We start from the raw sequence: 22,427 nt of genomic DNA on the forward strand, positions 1-22,427 counted from the left end.
TAGAATTGAGAGTCCTAAAATAAACTCTTTCAGTTGGTCAACTGATTTTCATCAAGGGTGCAAAGACCATTCAATGGGGCACAGTAGTCTTTTTAACAAACAAAGCTACAATAATCAGAATACTTGCAGACCAAAGAATGAAATTAGCTGTCTTGCATTTACCTTACTTCCGCCTTAGCTTACAAGGGATCATAGATCTCAGTGTAGGAGCTAAAACTAAAATTCTTAGAAGAAAAGATAGAAGTGTATCCTTGTGATGTTGGGTTAGGCAGTGGTTTCTTAGATAGGATCCCCAAAGCACAAGTGACGACAGAAAAAAATACATACAACTTGCATTTCATCAAAATTATTACTCAGAAGATAATTGAAGACATTTTGGAGTTCAGCCCACCTCTAGAGACAACTACTATTGACATTTTTGCGTACCCTTTCTTAATATTTTGTGTATGTTTGTGTGATCATACAATATTATATATTTTGTTCTATAACATGCATGTTTACAGGGTCGGAAGATGTTACATTATAATGGCTGTATAGTATTCTATCATATGCATATATTCAGATTCATTTAGTGATTTCCCAATTTTAGATTTCATTTATTTTGTAATGTTTTGCTTTTATAATGTAATCACAAACACTGCGGATAGCCTTTGATATGTGCTGTTTTACAATTCCTACTAGCACCTTAGGATGACTTCCCGAGGATTTAGGATTTTGATTCACATGAAAGGCTTACTTGTACTTTTTAAAATTTTATTATGAAACAAATTAAATATATACAAAATAGAAGAAAATGTTATAAAGGACCTCCACTTAACCCATCCCTGGGCTCTCTTGTTTCTAAGTTGTAGATGTAATTTCGCCTCTGGAAGGAATATATTCAAACAATGTGTGCCTGTCTCTTTAAACAGAGCATTTCCCCCTTGATATGTTTACTTAGAACCTATTAAATGCTGGTTCCTATGTTGGTCTTTACATAACCTATTTTCTCTTTTATTTTTTACATCTACTTTAAGGGCTATTTTGATTTTTTAGGTGAAGAAGCTAAGAATTGGGTAAACTAAGATGCACAGATAAAATTAGGTTTTACAATCTGGGTTCCATCCTGGGTGACCAGTTTGTCCAGTATGGTCCTGGTTTGAGCACTGAAGTCCTCTATCCTGGGGAACTCCTGGTGCCCTGCAGCTGGTTCACAGTCTAAGCCCTTCCTCAGCAGCATGGCTCATGATATGACATCCCATTTCCAACGGATGAATCTTGAAAACAGGAAAGAGTTGGTTATTCTTGCCAGAGCCTGGGTTATCCTTGGTCTTAGAGTGTTTATGTCTGAGCAGTGTTGGATGTTATATTTTTCAGATCTCTTCACGTGCTTGTGTGCAATGCAGCGGCTTTTGCTCTACCCTGGAGCCTCACCAAAGATGGCCTGGAGACCACCTTCCAGGTGAATCACCTGGGGCACTTCTACCTTGTCCAGCTCCTTCAGGATGTCCTGTGCCGCTCAGCTCCTGCCCGAGTAGTTGTGGTCTCTTCTGAGTCCCACAGGTAGGTTAGAATCTGACGTTTTGTTCACATGGCCCCTCCCTTGTGCCAGCCAGTCTCTCCCCGAGGCTCCCTTTCCCCAAAATGCTTTTCAGTGATGCTCCGCCGGAAAGTGTGGGTGCACTCAACCTGGCTTCCTTAAGTTTTCAAGGTCTTTCTCTTTTTTTGAGATTGTGGAGGATTATTTGGGGGTTTTGCCTACAGCAATGTAGATTGTTTTTACAACTATACTTCAAGCCCCTCATTGATTTTGCTTTGAGATGGAATAATAATTGATTAAATCTGAATGCCTGACCTTTATCGATTTGTCATTCAACAACTTCAACACCTCACCAAGAGGAATGTGCAGTTATTCTAGCAGGAGAAACAATGCAATTAAAGACTGCGAGATGAAATCCAATTGTTTTATAATGAGAAATTAGGGAATTCAATGCAGACATTAGCTGTGTAATTGTAGAAAGGGAAAGTACTGTAGTTAGAACATATTAGAAATCTGGCCATGCCTCTTTTGGTTAAAATTTCAATTAAAACATCAGATGGCACTTCTTTTCTATTACCATTAAGAGAATATCCAATTGACTAAAAAAGCATTTGAAAATTTCGTTGTATTTTCAGTATATTTGTTTCTGGACTTGGTTAAAACAACTATTTGTCTAAAGAGAAGTAGTCGGAGAAGACAAAGGACTTCTCAGGTGAGGCTAGATTTAATGCATGTTAGGGAGATTTTCCTGGTGTGGTTGGGAGCTTTCAGTCTTTGCAAAGTAGCTGGAAAAAAATAATGTGCAAGGGTATATTTTTTTTCCCTTCTACTCCATCTTAAGTCCTGAAATGTTTTAGTGACCCAGAATGAAGCTTATTTTTTTAATCATGCTTCCATAAAATGTAACCCCTGGGACTTGGAAGAGAGAGACCAGCCAAGGGTTAGCCTGAACCCTTTATCACTCCCAAACACAGGGGCTTATGGTATAAGTGACACATTGCAGATAGATTTACTTTTACCATTTTAAATTTATGATGGCTGAAATGAAAGGAAAATGCCCGTAATAATCCTCCCCCGTGTTAAAAGACACAAAACATCTAGTAATTAGGTGGTAACAAAATCTGGACATCCTTATCTTTGCAAATCACACCAGGTTTGTGGGGCGGGGAATGGAGTGGCCCTGCTCGGGAGTGAGGGAGGCTACTGTGGGGGCCAGCGCGGGAGAGCAAGCTCCGGAAATAAATCTGCCAGCCCCGATCGTTTGCCAGATGTGGAGGGCACCACGGGATATGTTTAAATGAGTTGGTATTTAATGGGAGATTATGTTGAATTGTCAGCCGCATGCTTCCCTTTGTAAATCTGTATCTCAAATGGTATTTCATGTGACGTCTTTGTTCTCTTTTTAACTGCCGCATAATTCAAGTCTACCTTGGAGATCGGAATCTTAATTTCACAGAACAGACGAATTGGAAGGAAGGGCCTTGGTCTCCTGAATTAGACCCATTTCAGTTTACAGACAAGGACTTCCTGAAATGTGTTATCAGGCCCATTCCTGTCTGGTTGATTGGCACTTGTTTTTCTGCTTTCTGATCATCCTGGGCACCTGTTAAGGGGTATTTTTACAAAATGCTAATTCCCCCAAGCTGATTTGTTTATTACACTTGTGTTGCTGCCTGCGGTGCCCGAGAGACAGTGTGAATACTGGGTGCACAGTCCTGGGAAGCACTCACTCACTTCTCAAGGACCCAGAGCCCTAAACCATGTTGTAAAATGGAAGTGTTGATATCTAATTACCTCCATAAACCTTGGCGGAGTCTCTTCGTTGGAGTCAAGACCCTCTGTTAGGGGAAAAATAAAGTCCTATGTTTGCAGGAAAATATTATACCAGACTGCCCCCAGGCAAAATATTTATTAGCCTCCCCGTGTCTTCACTGTATTTTAGTTACTTATCTGGAGTCTGAGCAAGTGAATGGGGTTTCTGCATACCCAAAATACATCATATTAAAATGAGAACTCGACTTCTTTGCTGTGAAAAATTTTCAGATAACAATTAAAATAGAATGAAAAGAGTGAAGGGCTGGCTGTACAACTCTGAATGGCTGCAGCTGTGTTGAGTGCCAAGTTGCTATGCACACACACACACACACACACACACACAGCTTCTGACGCAAATTCAGTCTTATTCTTTGAATATACTAGCTTTTGTCTACATAGAATCCAGCCTAATTATTTTTGTTTGGTAATTTAAAAATCCTTGGTGTAAAAAAAAATGAAGGAGCAGTATATATAGAAATACAAGATAGAGGTCCCCACAAACAGCAAGTGTTAATGTCCAGAGAGCAAATGTTAACATTTTACTGTATTGGTAGGAGGATAATTCTATTCAGACACTATTGTGTGGCTTTGTCAATTTTTCAACTTGAAAATAGGGTAGGCAGCCTTTGAAGAGTTGTTTTACTGCCTCTTGAGCTGAGAGGTGAACATGGTCGTTTTTCAGGAAGCCTGCCCTGGTTCAGAGGAATCAGAAAGCTTGCCCACCCTTCCAGCCTCCCAGAGGACTGTCAATACAAGCTAATCAGACCTTAAAAATGGGTCTGCTGCTCAGGAGATCAGCAGGGCAGGAAGTCAGGGGTCCGCTTATGGAGGGGGGCTCCTTGCAAAGGGTGGGCTTGCTGTGCTTCTCCATCCCGAGAACTTCCTTCAGCTGGGTTCCACATAATTTCTCATCATGGTGTGTGTGTGTGTGTGTGTGTGTGTGTGTGTTTCGCCTTATTTCTAGAATAAGGACTAGGAATGATTTCCTTTCCTCCTCTTAACCTCCCCGTTGTTCCCCGGTCATGAGATACTTCTGCGTTGTCCTTAAAAACCAAGGCAGGGAATTCATTCTAAACTTCAGAAGTGCCACACTGACATATTGATGAAGAACCCAGAGGACCTGAGGCTAGTGCTAAATTTTACGTTTGGAGCAAGGCTCAAAACAAAACTTTTTGTAATAAGGGAAACTTGACCCTTAGTTTGGAATTCTGAACCCGCAGCCAAACTTTAATTCTCTAATCCTGTATTTAGTCCCTGCTCTGTCAGGCACTGTGGTAGACAATATGCAAGGGGCTTACTGTACACCTTCCGGGAATTCACAGTCCAGAGTTGGAAGTAGGTGAATAAATGGCATGAAGTCTGTCATGGTAAGGGCAGAGGCACAGTGTACAGCTAAAAGGCAAAGGTGGCATGACTTGCTTTATTACTGATGTTGGAATGGTGCAGCGTGGGATCATTGAACACGGGGGATATCATGGCCTGGGTCCTGGCGAGTGGGTACCTAATTTCCATGGAAATGTGTCTTCCATCTGCTTTGCATGGCTTCTTTCAATCTGTCCCCCATTGCCACCCAAGAAATCATTGTGACAGCAAGCAGTTGGGGAGAGTTGCCTGGGAGAAATGGCACTCAAGCTGGTTTGGGCTAAACAAATATGCCAAGAATGGTTTCCAGCAAAGTTGATGGAAGAAGAGTGGAGAATGAGAGAAGGATGTTATTGTTATCCCATACCATTTAGATGTTGTCTAGATCCTTGATGCTACTTTCTACTTAGAGTAGGTAGAATTTCTAGGACATGGCCCATATGTTGGATCATTGTGTTCTCAACAGTCTCTTTTTGTAATACCTTATTACTACTTGGAAATAAAGTTCAGAAATAGAACTTCCCTGCATAAATATATTTTAATTCAGTATGCTAACTTAACTGTAATGGGAAGAAAAAGTAAATTTGAAACAAAAGAGCATGTTTCTTACTTGAGCAGGACTACAGGAAAGGTAAATAATCAGATGTGCAGGTCCATGTGTAAATCACCTCCATTGGGATACTGACAAATGCGGACTGTTAACAGGTATGTGGCACTGCAGACTCAAATACTACCAGCTTGGAATCAAGCCTCACCTCCCCCTCAAACCCTACGAAATCTGGAAGTGCATTCGTTCTTCATTTGTATGGTTGGTATACTACACTCTTGGAAATGCAATGGATGTTAAAACTGTGCATATATGTAAAACACAGCCAGGCTCTAGGCTCAGATAATTATACACAGGCTTTTCATCTGCATGAATGTCCAGCGGGCCAATCTTCCCTGAGCAAGACTCTGTCTGCATCGTAGGACGTCTACCAGCCCTGGCCCCTGCCGGCAATCATCATAACCACCAGAAAAAGGCCCCCATAAATTTTCAAATTTCCCGCTAAGTTCCACTGCTTTAGATGATTAAGCTCAGAAGTCTGGGCCCTTCCTGTGGTTTGGGGACTTGGAAACAGGCAGCCAACAATTAGTTTCAAGGTCTTGTTTCTGTATCCGTGATAACATTTCTGGCCATAGGCTCTGTTGATGACTTTAGAGCAGCAATGTCATTTAACACCAGAAATTGGATGTCACTGACTGAGGGATGTTTAATTTCCATTAAAACATGAATTTCATCTGTCCCTGTGATGCTTTTCCTTGGTCATAGCTCAACCTGAATTGCTCATATTAAGGAACAACCAGATTATTCCATCATTTTCATTTTGACTTTTGCTTCTGTTTCCACAGCAGTTACCCAGAGTACTCTTCCTATGGTTCCTTATTACTTGGTGCAAATGCCCAGGGTTAATTTAGTGAAGGAAACTATGAGGGGTCCTTAACAAGGCCGAGACCATCATCTAGAAAATTCCTTTTGTTATTTTATGATTTTTTTTTAGGGCAGTCACTACTTTGTGAAAGAAAGAAAGAAAAAAAAAAAAAAAAAAAAAAGGAAAGAACCAAACAGGTGGTGTTTAATGACTCCGTCAGACCCAATTATAAAACATCAACTACTTACTTTGATTTGCGTGTATCCATGCCATGGGTATACTTAAAAACAGTAGACTCTGCCAGAACTCATTTTGGCTTTGTTTACATTTATCTTTTAAACGTATAAGACTATAGATGGCACCTCACCAAGGTTATAACCCCTCTATAATCATTAATTTTTAATCTGGCAAAGAGTCTTGGGGACAGCAAGACTCATCTATATTTACTTGGATGCTCAAATGAAAATATACAGGACTCATGCTTTGGCTAAAACAACCCAGGAAAGCCCCGTCAAAGGTTAGGAATGTGATATCTTTCTGCTTCCAAAAGCAGCAGCCCTTTATTTAAGATGCTTTTCCATTTAATCTAATTATCCTTGAACTTCCTGTTGAAGGTTTTGAAAAATCCATGTTAGAGGGAGGGGGAGTTCAGCGTGTTAAGAATGCCCCGTTTTTGAGTTTGGGCCTTTATTTACTCTGTCTTTGGACCCAGGTGGTTTATTGTATTAAATCACTATTGCCAGTTTCTAAGGGAGACTGTTTCTGTGTTTGCACGATTGTGTTCTCAGTTGTCTCTGGTTTCCTCAGATTTCTAATAAAAAAAAAAAATGCTAGTATCAGAAGTCAGAGATTGGCTGCTTCATGTCTTTCTTTCTTTCTTTCTTTCTTTCTTTCTTTCTTTCTTTCTTTCTTTCTTTCTTTCAGATTCACAGATATTAATGATTCCTCGGGAAAACTGGACTTCAGCCGCCTTTCTCCACCAAAAAATGACTATTGGGCCATGCTGGCTTACAACCGGTCCAAGCTGTGCAACATTCTCTTCTCCAATGAGCTCCACCGCCGCCTGTCCCCGCGTGGGGTCACGTCCAATGCCGTGCATCCTGGAAACATGATGTACTCCTCCATTCATCGCAACTGGTGGGTGTACACACTGTTGTTTACCTTGGCCCGGCCTTTCACCAAGTCCATGGTAAGTGAACGGCTTCTATCGCCGCAAACACCTTCACTGTGCTTTTTATGGACACGTGTGTTTTCTTTAGCTTCTCGCCAGTTCTAGTGATGAGTCTGGTCTTGACAGTCACATCCTTAGGCCCATCAGAGCCATCAGAATGGGCTCTCGATCACACTTCGGTTGACTTAGATTGCGTCTGTTTCTCTGAAGGCGTCTTGGAGGGCTGGATAGTAGATGTGGTTTTCAGGTGTTGCATTAAGGATGGCTAGAGGTCTTGATGGAAATGGGTCTCTTTATTTTGATGCTATTATTTTATTGCTATTATGCAGAAAGCATAGTATTTGATAATGGTGTTTCAGGTCAGTAGATGAAAAACTGAATTATCAGCAGAACTGATTCCTTTGTTTCCATTGAGACTCTATATTTGATGTTCTAAATTCTTATTTAATGAGTGTCCACCTCACCCGGAGAAGCTTTCATTGGTTGGAAGTGCATTTTATTCTCCACCTCCCCAAAGGTGAGTTCTTTTGCATGAAACACACTTCTGTGGTTAGATTTGGAAATGTTCACAAAGATAAATATGAAGTTTTTACATTTTTGTTGGTAGTATAACAACCATATCTAGAAACTTTTTCCATGAAAACATTTTATAGAAAGTCTTTTTAAATGAACAATGCACATTTTACACAATATATTTGATACGGTATTTTTCTAAACCAAAGGCCTTTAAAAGCAGTCAGAATTAGTGCATACTAGTACTATTCCAGTTAGCTAAGGTAACATCTAATCCTCAGAAAAGCCCAGACACATTTTGGCCTTTACGAGTATCACAAGGTGAACTCATTATCCTGAGGCAGTGATCCTATGGCCTCTGAATACAGTTTGTCTTCTCCAGCAGCCATTCCCACTTACCGTGGGTAAGGCGCTTAACCAATCCTAGCCTGATTCCTCGCAACTAAGATGGCAGTAGGGGTTGGTGTGGAGATTGACCATAATGGATATGATGTTTATAATTACGGGTGTAGAGTTTCTGTCATGATCTTAATCTGACTATCCAGCATGGTAGCCACCTGCCGTATGTGGCCATGGAGTCCTCGAAAAGTGGCTAATACAGGTAAGAAACTGAATTTTTAATTTGATTTTACTTTAATTAATTTAGATTTATAATTAATTTAGACTTAAATAGCTGAATGTACCTAATGGCTTCCAGATTGGAGAGCACAGTTAAATAATGTGCCCAGCATGGTGTCTACGTATAGTAGGGTGTGTAGTATTCCTGTCATGACGGTGGTTATTCTTGTTGTTACATTACTTTTGGAGAGGACAATTCTCTGAAACGTCATTGTTTGTGTTGCATACAAGGGTCACAGAACTAAAAGTGTCTGTAAACTGGGAGTCCGGTGGTGGTGTTTGGGTGGACCTCTGTCTCTGTCCCCAGAGGCCCAGAGAGAAGGCTATTGGCAAAGTAGGAAGGGTGTCCAGATGAAGAGAGCCTGGTCTTCAACATGTACTTCTGGTCCCCCAGGAAGCCATAATAGAATGAACTTTCCATGTTCTTGTTCCCAGGTAACTGAAAAATAGCATTTTTTATCTGCCACAAATGCACTTTTTTAGATAAGCATATAAATTATGAAGACCGTGAAATGTGTATATAGGTTTAGACTTCTAGGAAATTCCTCTCTAATGGTATCTTTATATATTTAGGTATTTGGTGGTATCCTTAGTCATCAGAGTTCTATGTCTCAGTTTATGAAGAGGTGGAATGGCAACTAACTTGTCAAACGCCTTGCTAATCCCTCTTGTTCATAAACGTTTCAGACTCCGTGTATGTGGGAGAGGCATCAGCATGACTGTAAGCTGGGGGTGGGTCTGTGTCCTTGGTGGGACAGAGTGGGCTTACTGGAAAAGTCGCTCTGGTGTTTTATCCTTCCGTACTGTGGCTTGACACTGCTCTGTCAGGATAAGACATTGGTTTCGTGGACACAGAGTGCACTTCTACCTTTTTTACACGAATTTATTTTTGGACCTAAGCCATATAGTTGTATGCCGTTCTCATGCCATGTGAAAGTTGTGTTCCTAAATGCTCCTGAAGAAGCTTAGCGTGGGTGCAGTGTACTCAACACCAGTTGGCTGTCTGTGCTTCAGAGCTCCGTCCGCATTTCAAAGAAGTGTTTCCTTTGAAAGGAGTGTTGCTGGAGTACACATCCCACTGCACCAGGTCAAGGAATCAAGAAACACAGCCCAGCCTTGTGCTTGGAGGCTCTGCCTTTGCTTCTCCAGCCAAGCTGGCTCCCTGAAGTATTAAACAACAGTATTCTAATATCAATGTCCCTGTTTTATTTGCTGTGACTTGCTGTGACTACGGTGATTTTAGTTACAGTAATTAGGTCACCCTTCATGGAGTCAGGCTATTTTAAGTGCCTCTTTAAGGAATATTGTTGCAGATCAGTAATTTTACAATTGGATGTTCTTGTGCAACTTTATTAAATGTAATCTGTCTTTTAAATGTTGCCTTTTTACAGTTATACATTTCTAATTGTTGCTGTAAATGCATTATCACTTTGAAATTAATTAATTTTTCCATTTTGGCCGCCTGCAGTATAATAATCACTAATGAGAAACTCATAGGGATTAATCTCAGCACAGCGACCCCTACTGGTAAATCTATGTCTTTGGCATCTCATCCCTTTGAGGTCTGGAGGTCAGGACAAGTGAATGAGGAAATGTTTGTCTCCCTTCCCTCCAATTTTTGTAAAAATAAAAATACATACAAATGGGAATGAGATTTTTTAAAAGAAAGCTTTACGCCCAGTGTGGGACTTGAACTCACAACCCCGAGATCAAGAGTCACTCACGCTCTACCTACGAAGCGAGCCAGACACCCCGGGAATACCGTTGTTTTTAAATATTGTTTAAAAAATATACAGGATTCTTTAGCTGCTTTTGAAACATCTTAAAGGAAATTAAAGTTTGATGGGAGCTTTCTGATAATGAAGTCACATCCATCATGTGTACGTTATGTGTTATTTTCCTGTCCTTCTAGCTTTCTTTTATGCCCTTAAAATACCCTGAGTTATATTTTGCATATGTACGTATGAATATACATTGTAAGTATATATAAAGTATTCATATATTGGTATTTCTCCAAGTAACGTAATTCACAAAACCAGACCCGGTGATAGGAAAGATTTTCAAGGGTAATTTTGGCTGTTGGTGATTGTTGCCATGTGTGTTGATTTTAGATTCCTGCCATACTCCCAGGTAGGATGTGACTTGGCACTTTAGGCCAGACCGTGATGCTTTATGCCTCGGCGTGTGTGTCTTCATTGACTCCTCACGATGGCTCTGCAATCTTAGAACTATTACCCTCTTTTTGTAGTTAAAAAGCACAGAGGATTTGCCCAGCTTGCTGGAGAGAATAGCATACCCGCCTGCAGACCCTTCAGCGGCTCATCCTGAGTGTACTTGCTCAGATCACCACAGCGCCCCTGCCCTCTAGATCTCTCCTGGTGCAGTTGGTTTCCTTTGTAAAATGTTTGAAAGTATCTTCATGAACTTAACCCTCAGCCTTCTTTCCGCCCCCGCCCCCCAAACTTTCATTTCTGGTAAACAACATCTGAGCTAGCATTCCTAGGTCCAAGCCAGGCCTTTGTGGATCGGTATGTAAATTTGAAGCTGAACGCTGTCACGTGGCCTCTTAGGGTGTTTTGTGTGACTAAATATTTATGTTGGCAGGTAACAGTAGAAAGAATATCATGTGTTAGGGTAGCAAGAGCTTAGCAGATGTTTTAGGGAACTGCGTTTTCAAATCATTTTACATTAAAAAATGGCTTGAGTTTGTAGAACTTCTGGAATGATTGAGTTATGTTTCCTGTGGCTGTGTAAAGCCAGTCATTGTGCTGAGTTTTAACAGATGTGCAGCTACCCCGCTAATGGATGGACCTGCAACGCTGGTTCTGTTGCAAAGTTATAAATTATAACTAGAAAAAGCACAAGATGTCATTCTTCTAACCTTCGCAAAAGCCAAGCTGAGTAATTCTGCCCTTGAATAACCCGCTGCAGGGTGATTTATAGTTGTATAATTTAAAACATAATGAAGGAGATAATAGATGTTGATTTGTTCTTTAAATTAGTGTTTTAGAAAAATACTTCCCCCCCCCCTTTAAATACCTGCAGCTGACTACACTCTGGATATGATCAAGGACAAACCCCCTCAGATTTTTACTGGCGTGCTGGCGTAGAATGCAGGGGCCTTTTCCCGTGTTGGGAGGAGGAGGTACAGTTTTCAATGTAGACATTTCAGCATATTCTTCACTAATCTACATATTTTGGAACTTCCGGTTGAAGGTTGAATTCTCTTGTTGCCTTGCTCTTGCAGTCCAGATATGTCAGAAAACTAGACTCCTGAGACCCCACTGTGGTCGGGCCGCACTTGACCTTTCCTGAAGAACCCCGCAGAAGGACCTAGAGGCAGTGCTTTTCCTGCTGNGGTTACATCCCTGTGGCCTCACACATTCTTCTTACTTTCCAGGATTATCATTGGCATTGGTTTTATTAGTCACCTCTGATTCTGTCCAGAGCTTTAAAATTAACAGTGGTTGCTCAATTCAGGGTCCAAAGGATATGGTAGAGTGAAAAGGAGCAAAGGATTTAGAATCATTAGGCCTGTATTCAAAACTCCACTTTTCCACCTCTTTTCATTATATAGTTTTGAAATGCTTCAGTTTCTGTGAGGCTCATATTCTACATCAGTTTTCATGTTTTGGGCTGTGAGTTCTTAACACCCAGTTAAAAGTGTTTGGAATAATAGAGGTTGGTTTTTCTCACATATCCAGAAATCCAGAGGCTGCCAAGGATATGTTTGGCTACTGTATAGCCAGCTCTTTTGTGATTATCTTGGCTTTTCCCTCATGCTTATAAGATGGCTGCAGTAGCACCAACCATTGCATCCTCTGTGATGAGGTCTGAAGGTAGAATAGGAGGGATGGGACCCTCTCTTTGCATATCTCCCTTCTTTATCAAGGAAGAGAACATTCCTTCTCAGAACCTACTTCTGTAGCAGACTTTCCTTCAGTTCCCACTGGCTGGAATTGAGTCCCTTGTCGATATCCTAGGCGCAAGGGAGGCTGTGAAAGTGCGTTTTTGGCACTTTGTATCTCTAGGGTGGTAATTGAGATCTGGGGGCAAGAAAAAAGGGTGGGGTAATGGCTTTTGAGCAGGCTCTGTTGAGTAAGTGTGCATATAGTTCTCCCATCTGCCAGGTGGAAATGGTGTCTATTTTATGGGGTCACTGTGAAAGCAAGTTAGAATTGAGTGGAAGGCACCTGGCCTTGTCTGGTCTCCTTCTATGTAACCAGCTTTACCTCAAGCCACTTGCAACCCATTCTCCTTCCTTCTCCAGGGTGTTGAAGCATACTGTCCTTTAGTCCAAAACCCTCCTTTTCCTCCACTTTTAGTTACTTTCTACTTATCCTCAAAACCCAATCCAAACATCACACCCCAGGGAAGCATCAGATCAAGATCTGGCCAAAACCCCCCTTTACGTGCTCTCCTAAGAACCAGTGCTCATAGTACTGTGATAGCACTCCATAAATACATGCTGAATGAACAAAGGAAGGATCCCCAGAGTTTCTCCTCCATAATACTGAACACAAACGCATTTTATAAAAGATAATTTCTGTGGTTTTGTATTTAATGCTTTTCTCCCCCTCTCTTGAAAGTGCTGCTTTTGCCTTCACACTACTGTATCCCTGGTCCATAAAGTAAATGCTCAGTAAATATTTGTAAATGAATAAATGAAAGACGATTGGGTGCTTAATGAATGACAGCCATTAAGGCATCCCTTATCATTACTCTGCCTGAAGTGGGCAAGGGCACTGCAGTTCACAGTGTGCAGATAAGGAAGCGGAGCAGGCAGGGGCCCGGCTGGCACCCCACAGCTAGTATATGGAGGAGCTGGGACCAGTTCCCAGCCCCCCCCCCCCCAGGCTCCTGGGCAAGCACCGGTTAAGGGGTCTGCCAGCGGGGTGTGTATGGAGGAAAACTGTAAGGAGAGAACCACAAGGCTTGGGAAAGACAGGACAGGCTCCGTCCCACGCTACCTCTTGGGCACATTTCATAACCTGATTAGTATTCATGCGTAATACTGAGATGTTTTACCTACCTCACGGGCTTGGGTTGAGAACTGAAGGAGGCGAGGAATGTACAACATCTAGAATGTGCTCGATGCTCAACAAACATTAAGTGATATTACTATTATTACACATGTTGAGAATTAAAGATCATGACTGTATAGCCTGGAGAACATGCTAGATGCACAATAAATATTTATTACTGTGGTTGTTTTGTCATTGCTGTTGTCATCATTATGTTTTCAGGCCAATAAGAGGTTGCTTCTCTTCCCGATGAGTCAATGCTTGTTCTTCCAGTGATGACTCTGGGTCACTGAAGGTCTCATGCCCCCTGTGACCATTCAGCACAGAAATACCACAACCCAGCCTGAGTAACATGCGTAATGGCAGCTAGGACTCAACGGGTTTCCATGGGGCACCATGCAGGCCCTCCCGGCTGCCTGTGTTTTTTGGTGTTTTTTTTTTTTTTTTTAAACGAACACTTCATTTCATTTCATTCCATTTCTTTATTTATTTATTTTGAAGATTTTATTGATTTATTTATTTGAGAGAGAGCATGCAAGTGTGGTGGGGGGAGGAACAGAGGGAGAGAGAGAGACTCTCAAGCAGATTCTGCAGTGAGTGCACAACCCGACTCGGGACTCCATCCCACAACCCCAAGAACGTGACCTGAGCCCAAATCAAGGGTGGGATGCTCTATAGACTGAGTCCCCCAGCCCCCCCCCCCCCCCCCCAGCTACCTGTTTGAAGCCACACCTCAGCTTTGAGGGAAGATAGGCCTTTTCTTGTTAAAGACAAAGGGAAGGGAAATAGGAGTGGCTCTGTGAGGCATAGCCTCTCATCCTGGCATTTTCTTTGCCTTGCTTTTCAGCGTTTTAACTCTGGTTAGGCCTTTGTTCCCGAATGAGCACCCGAGAGGGGAAGAAGTGACTATCTGGCCTTAATATGTGTGACAAATTATTTAATGAACATTTAGCCAAGATTTGAAATTCCCCTAGTTTTATCTTCCTGGCCTTCCTTTCTCCTGCATCTCTCCTGGCGTTTTGGTAATGCTCGGCCTGGTCCCCGCTCTTTCACTAGCTCTTTTATTGCTTTTAAGTCCGTGGTGCCGCCTTTGATCCTCCCCTGTCGGTTTCCTTTTCTCCAATTTCATGCTTCTTTCCAGTGGGTTTTGGCTGGAGTGCAGCGCAGGCATTGGAGACCAGCACAAGGAGACAGATGCCAGGGGCTTGCGTTGCCTTGGGACGACGCTGCTGCACCGAGTCTCTGCGGACAGTGACATTTGTATAGCTCTCCGGTGCGCTGATCATTCCTTGTGAGGTGGACAGTAATGTGTGTGTTTAGTAGCAATAAAGAGAGCTCCAATCTGGTGTTCCAGATTGCTCAGAAACTGAAATCCACACCCGCCCCTGCCCCTTCTTATGACGCTAAGAAACCAACACGTTCAAAATGAGTGGACGTTTTCACGTAATGTGCAGACCTACTCAGTGCCAGGCTCCAGACTCCTGGCTTTACACCCTTATTTCTTGTCTCACTTAATTTAATTTTAGGGTTTGCTGTAATCAAACAATTGTGTGTCTCTGAGGAAGTTGCTTCCCCTCTCTGGGCCTCATTTTTGTTACCTGTAAAATGAGTCATTCGACCAAATAAGTGGTCCTGTGGGTTATGGATTATAGAGAACAGTGTAATTCAAATGGAAATAAGAAACAGATACTAACGTAGATTCATCCTTTTAATTCTGAAACCATGAAAAACAAACCCACCACCATCGACTAACACCCCTGACTTTTAAGGAATGGGTATTTTAATGCCAAAAACTGTACACAGGACCCAATTGTGGATTACATTCAACTTCGGGAAAGCTCATAACATATCGCTGTTGTGTGGTTGTTGAAAGTGCTGTGCCTGCACTTGGGCATGACTGGCCCAGAGGACCCCAAAGGTCTAAACTTGCAGTAAAACCAGCTGCATCTCAGTTAATTGTCATGAGCCCAAGGCGGGGCCATCAGAAATATAGACCCGTCTAGACTCTCCATAGGGGAGCGAAGCAGAATGAAGGGATCTGAGGTTTGAATCAGGTGTAAACGGACCTGGTGTATAGAATTTCTTTTTTTTTCCTCACAAGCACCTATTTCAGCCTATGCCCTTTTATAAATATGACACCCCATCTACTTACATTCCAGTTTCTCTAGGTCTAGAACCCTGGGTGTGGCTTCACCCGGCCCTCTGCTTCTGGGTCAGCTCCCAGACTTTCCTCACAGTGTGAGCTGGGCTGTACGCATCTGAAGGCTCATCTGGAGAAGGGTCCACTTCCTGCTTGTTGGTAGGATTCAGCTCCGTGGGGCCTAGTAGATTGGACACTTGGGGTCCTTTCAGGCTACTCTCTCAGTCCCATGCCACATGGGCCTCCCCAGCATGGCACTTGCTTTATCAGAGTGTGGAAGCCAGGGAGGAAATGGTCTACCAGCAAGGGGAAGCGACAGCCCTTTGCACTTAACCACAGAAGTGACATCTTGCTACTTTTGCCCATTCCGTTTGTTAGAAGCAAGTCACTGGGTGTGACCCACATTCACAGGGGGAGGATTTCAGAGCAGCGTGGAGACTGGGAGGCAGGGAGCACTTGACAAGTTCAGTTTCTTTGGGTTTTTCCAGTGTCTTTGGTGGGCTTCAGATTGACTCACAGGCTGCATGCCATCGCATGGATCCCTGACATGTTGCTGTTTGCCTTGCTGCTTTCCTGTGTGCGTTCTGTGTTCTTGTCTTCTGCCCTCTTTCTGGGCTGAGAGAGGTACCAGATGCACCCATTTTCTTTTTTCTATATTTATGCATTTCTGCCTCATGATGGGAGGTAAGATTTAGACCTTTAATAAGAAAGCTTATGAAAAGAATAAAGAAACGTGTGCATTATGTTCACTAAAGTCAAATATTTATTTTCTTGCTGCTTTAGTAGAGGGGACCATGTTAATCGATGGCCCAAATTTTCTTTCTAAAGAAACACGTATTGTTGAGTTTTGATTTGAGTTTCAAAAATTGGCCAGAGACCCTGGACTTTTTTTTAGGCCATAAAGCTAGATAAGGCTCAGCAATCATTTCAAAGCCCACGTAGAATATTATTTTTATTCCAGACTATGTATAGTCTTCAGGATTTCTCGTTTTGGTTTTGGGTTTTTTTGTCTTGTTTTGTTTTTGTTTTTAAGTAGGAATGTAAGGGGAAAAATACTTTCATTTTGCTGTTTTCAAAAAATATTGTACAGGTTGACTTTGAATATTGAACACCTTGATTTTGAATGTGTTCATGTTCTAAAACCTCTCCTTTAAAATGTATAATAAATAAAGTATCTTATTTAGTAATATTCTTATTACTCCTGTGAAATATCAAGCTTTTTTACTGAGCTGAGGCTTTTGTTTCTCCACATACCACCTCGTATAGAATCTGCAGCACTTGGAAACATTTCACCTTTGAGTTTCATATGATGGGGTCTCTTTAATCATTTACATTTCGAAAAAAGAAGTGAAATATTCTTTAAGAAGCCAAAGTAATCCACGGGAATGTATGGTGTTTGTTCAGCTGGATATCTTATTTATTTGAAGTACTGAGAGAAATCTCTTCTGACTGCTCAAAAAAGGGAAGAATAAACAGTAAGAGTGTCCAAGTAATCTGAGCTAGAAGGTCCCTCCTTTCACAGAAAAGTTATAAAAAGTATATTCGCCAGATCCAAAAAAAATACTGTATATCAACTACTGAGACCTGCATAATGTTTTCTTAGTATTCTCACTCTTTAGAAGAAAAAAAAAAAACTGTAAAATCTGGGAACTTAAAATTTTTTTTTGATATTTTAATATTCCTGGGCAGGTGAATGCAATAAGTCTGTTTTTCCTTCTTAGAGCTGAACATCTCTCGTTGGCTTTTGTGTGTGCGATGTGTCATTTGTCTCTTTGTTGACTCTATAACCATAAAAGACCACGTAATGAAATTAGTGTGGCCAAAATCTCAGCGTTAACTGTGAGCACATTTCCTATAAAGAAGGCATTAAAAGGATGTTTAAAAGAAAAAAAAAGAGAGAGAGAGAGAGAGAAATACAACATATTTCAAAAGAATTGGATTCTGGAATGTATCCAGTCGTGAAAATAATATAGATTTCTTCTCCTTTTGTTCTCTCTGTTAAAACCATCAGGACTGAGCTGGCGTCTTTCTTGTGCATGAAATGTTGGGGAACATAACAAATTCCTTTATCCTGGACCTGGAAGGGTCTTTTCTCTGTTGCAGTTTGCTTTCCTCTCCGTCTTAAGCTTGCATACCACATCTTCCAGTGCCATTTTGTCTCCCTGCCAGACTCAAGGCTCTGTAGGATTCATATTTAAGTCCAGAGTGGAGGCTTTTTTCATCCAAAGCCAAATTTAAAAAAAATAATAAAATAAAATGAAAAATGAAAAAAAAATTTAGCTGACCTTTGCCATGTCTACCATTGCTATGCCTCCATGTTCGTCTGTAATGTTAAGATCTGAAATGTATTTGATACAATGTGGAGACTCGCTGTGAGTTTTCTCTGAATGAGCCTATGTTCTGTGAGCCAACAGGACAAAGCCCAATAACAACAAAAACCACAGCTCACATTTATCAGGACTCACCTGTTCTAAGTACCTTTTATGTGTCCACACCTCTCTTTCCCACCATCCACGACCAACGGTACATGGTGGGTGGGAACTGAGAAGAGCTCTTTCATCTGTTTTGTGGAAGAAGAGTGTCTTGCGATGTTAGCCTAGAGGCCATGCCTGGACTTTGATGTCGGAAACACCAGGCTCCCAGTCTCCACCCTTCCTTGTAGGGACATCTGTAATTGTGGGTACATCACACTACGTCTCAGGACGTCGGGTCTTCTTTTTCTCTTTGAAATGGAGAGAAGTAAGACCTCTTCCTGGGGTCTTAATGATGTCTAAGGCTATACAAGAAGCCGTTGTCTGGGATGTTGTCTATTATTTGACTGTAAAACTCGTGAAGCTATGCCCCTGCACGTTAGACTTGCCCTTTCACTCCGAATCCCGAGGAGAACCCCTGAAGAACTCCCATTCTATCTTCCGCTTGGTAATGAAATTACAACATATTGCTGGAGCTCTGGTCCAATTTTGTGCCTTTTCAAACCATATTGTGCTAATGGTGAGCATGTCAACTTCCTTTGGTTTTTAGTGGCTCTGCATTTTGTTCCCCTTATTCTAGCTTTTTCTTTCTTGTAGTCACCTTAAATCCGTCTTTGGAAGCAGGTCAAATATGAATTAATAAAGCGATTTAGGCTCAAGTACAGGCATATCCCCTTAAATCTGTTAATAACACCAGACCAAAAACAACTTTATCTTGGTCTGCACTTCTAGGCATATTTCTGAATCGTCCACACCCAATGAAAGAAACGGTGCAATACCCTTTGACAAAATGAATCTTTTAATAAAAGCATCCTGTCTTTGGGATTTGGGGAAGATTTTCACCTGTATTTCCACATTTTGTCCTCATAATGATTAACGTGATACTAGATACTGTTTGCTATCAAGCAGTATGCCAGCTGCCCAGAGGGTAAAACTTTTAATCAGATATGTATGTGTTCGTGTATATATACACATGTGATCACAATTCTTCAAGGACCTAATAAGCATATGTTTACCTCTTTTTTGGTCTTTTTCTTTCTATTTCTTGACTACTCTCTTTATCCTATGCCTATTATTATTGTCCAGTTAGCTATTTATATCTTAAATATATCTTTGTGAAAAATTTATTTATTTCATATTTAACTCATTTAAGATGGTTTATAAAGATGACAAGAGCTAGCTAGCTAGCAATCACAGTGCCCACGGACACTTGCAGACAGTAAGTACTCAATAAATGGTTTTGTTATATCATGTAGACACGGCATGCACCCTTAGAAAATCTGCTTGGGGGTAGGGGAAGATAAAACCAGCTATATCAGCCTGCTCTTTTGATCCTGAGGCTTTTTTTTTTTAAAAACTCTTGTTTATGAATAAAACATTTTAGTCAGAACTATATTGACACTGATCAATTTTTTTTTTTTACATGTGAGTCTAATACAGGGTGAATTCTATTAAATCAATTAAATAACTTGATCATGTCTTTAAATTTGATACAAAGATAGTTAAGCTGTTGCTTTAAAAAAAAAAAAATGTATTCTACTGAAATTCTTTTTACCAGGACCTTTTCCCCCTTCCCAGATATATTGTATAGTGAAGATTTCATCATCTGTTTTCTTTTCTTTTTTTTTTTTAAAGATTTTATTTATTTATTTGACAGCGAGTGAGAGAGAGACAGCCAGCGAGAGAGAGAACACAAGCAGGGGGAATGGGAGAGGAAGAAGCAGGCTCCCAGTGGAATAGCCTGATGTGGGGCTCGATCCCAGGACTCCGGGATCACGCCCTGAGCCAAAGGCAGACGCCCAACAACTGAGCCACCCAGGCGCCCCCATCATCTGTTTTCTGTACATACCAAATGTTATAGCTTTTGTCTCATGTATTTTTCTTTTTATCAGTTATCCCCACCAAACCACGCTTTTAGGTTGGGCGAATCTCACTTTCACCGTGTGCAGTTTTTGCCACCAAGTTTTTGTGATGATGATTTCAACCAGAAATAAGTGTTATTTATTTGATAAAAGACCAATATTCATTTCTTAACTAATACTGAAGAAATTCCTCTGCAAGTCTGTTCCCATATCCTAGGGTTTCTCCAGATTGGTCTCTGAGGATGTTGTTAGTGTGATTCTTTCACAAACTTTGAAAGAGTTGGATGACTTCGAAACACTTGCCCTTTGTATTGTTGTGGCCAGGCAGGTAGTAGATGGTGGGTCAAGTGTCCTCTTGTTGGTCCAGAACAGTGTCTTTCAAGCTTTTTTTGATTACCACCAAAGTTTTCTGTCACAACCCAGTGCATGTATCCTTAAGCTTATGCACGTATTCATGTCTTCGTGTATCGTGTGTGTGTGTGTGTGTGTGTGTGTGTGTGTGTGACAAACATTTTATCAAACAGTTCTCTAACTATGAGCAGTGTTGTCTGCTGTTTTCATCTCGGTTGTATTTCATTTTTTAAAGTGCTGATTGTGACCCAGTTTTACCGCCCACTAAATAGCAGTCTGTCCTTTGAAAATTGCCTCTCTAGAACTATTTGATCTGCTCCCATCTGACAAATGTTCATTGAGTGCCTTGTGGGCTGCCTCAGGGGGTAGAAAATGCAAAAGTGAGCAGATCGTGATCCTTGGCCTATGGGCACTGAGGTTAAACAAGGCAGAGATGTCAAGAACGCTGGTGTGAGGAGGCATGGTCGTACTGGTCCCACTGGTCCTACAGTGTTTTCTACTTCTGGGGTCGATGTAAGAGGAGTCACATAAAATTGCAGAATGGAGACGACATCTTTACTGAGCCTTGAAGGATATGTGGGAGGTGAAATTGTAGACACAAACAGGAGAACGTTTCAGGTAGACTTTGCAGCAATGGTAGGGTGGAGTCCGGGACTAGGGACAAAATTAAGGATGTGCAAAATTAAGGATGTGCAAAAACAAAACAAAACAAAACAAAAACCTCAGTAATCAAGATACACAATATTTAATGCAAAAATTTTTAAAAAATCAAAATTACAAAAAATCATGAAGAACAAAATTTCTAATTTTTAATCAAAATGTCAGTGTTATAGCAAAGTCTCCATGGCGTCTGGATTTGTGGTGAGCCATGGAGGAGGTGAAGGCAAATGAATAAATGAATGAATGAATGGCCAGTGAGGGTCTGGTTGAGGATTTGGGATCTTACAGTCTCCTATTAATACTGATGATGATGGAGGTAAGACGACGATGAGGGGAATGACCCACACAAAGCTAGCATTTATCGAGTGGTTGCTGTCTTCCAGGACTTGTGCTGTGTACCTTATCTATTTCTTACAGTGTTTCTTTAAGAGTGGTATTCCCTGTTATTGCTGAGGAGGCTTGTCAGGATAGGTAAGTATCCTGCTCAAGGCCACATAACTAAAAGGCAGTAGAGTGTAGATTCGAGCTCTTTCCAAAGGGCTCAAGTGCTCAAGCTCCAAATCTCTACCACTGATGGCCTCTGTTAGCTGCAGATTGTGTCTGGGCTTCAGAGAGGCCAGTTTTATGGCCATAAGAAAGTGAGTTGGGAAGAAGAGTTTTTGGTTTGGGGTTTTGTTTGTTTGTTTGTTTTTGTTTTGTTTTGTTTTGTGTTGAGACCAATAGGTAGGCTGAAGGAGCTGATCTGGAAATTTTGTGAGCCTGTACAAAGGCAATATTAGGGGTTGGGAGTTAAATGTTACAGAACTAGAAGTAGAAACGTTTAATGTGTTCACTGAACAGGGGAGGTAAATGGGCAGGGATACAGAGGAGATACATTTGTGGATGGATTTGTTGGTAGGCCCACGTGTGCTTGCATGCATAAACGAACAAGTAAAGGAAGATATCTGACATATAAGCGTTGTTTAGTGCTTAACAAAATACTGTCCTGTCTTTTCTTTTCTAAAATAGTAGCATTAAATTCTTGCCTTAGGGATATTGGATAGAGGTGATATGGGACTATATTTTAACATAATTTAAAGTACTTTTCCTTCGGATAGGTATGTTGTTTATCTCTATAAATAACTATTAGAATTGTGAATCTGCGGTATCTCAGAAACATCTTGATATATCTTTCTAGTGATGACACTTAATGAATGATGTAGGACAGATTCTAAGAAAAGGATATTTAGAATATCCACGTGTCACTTCCATAATATGTTTAAAAATTATCATGCCTATTCATTATTTAAATAGCTGTGGCCTTTTAGTGAATACCAACATTAACAAACCGTGTTAACATGATTTAAAATATGTAATGAAATTTGCAATGCCATCTGATGACGGAGCTATCAAATTAGCACACAGCATTGACTGATCATCCTTATAAAGAGCTGTTTGCCCTGTGAACAGAGAAGATGCACATCCCCTTGTGGGCTGGCAGCATTTCTGCAAGCATTTTCCTAAGCGACG

General features: G+C 41.1%; 1 protein-coding gene and 1 long non-coding RNA gene across 3 annotated transcripts in view; one reads left to right on the forward strand and one right to left on the reverse strand.

The window, feature by feature from the left end:
- The window catches only part of WWOX (WW domain containing oxidoreductase), a 923,493-nt gene that overhangs the window by 269,035 nt on the left and 632,031 nt on the right, over window positions 1-22,427 (forward strand). For both annotated transcript variants that reach the window (XM_008689777.2, XM_040633625.1), the window contains exons 7-8: window positions 1,357-1,542; window positions 7,033-7,297. In XM_008689777.2, the coding sequence (XP_008687999.2) occupies window positions 1,357-1,542; window positions 7,033-7,297 (451 nt within the window). The remainder of the gene's footprint in view (window positions 1-1,356; window positions 1,543-7,032; window positions 7,298-22,427) is intronic.
- LOC121103439 lies at window positions 14,358-21,092 on the reverse strand. Its single transcript, XR_005835636.1, has 2 exons — window positions 15,587-21,092; window positions 14,358-14,722 (listed from the first exon to the last, which is right to left on the reverse strand). It is a non-coding gene; the product is annotated as an uncharacterized LOC121103439 (long non-coding RNA).

The sequence above is a fragment of the Ursus maritimus genome, unplaced genomic scaffold, assembly GCF_017311325.1.
Source record: "Ursus maritimus isolate PB19 unplaced genomic scaffold, ASM1731132v1 scaffold_19, whole genome shotgun sequence".
Classification (NCBI taxonomy): Eukaryota; Metazoa; Chordata; class Mammalia; order Carnivora; family Ursidae; genus Ursus; species Ursus maritimus.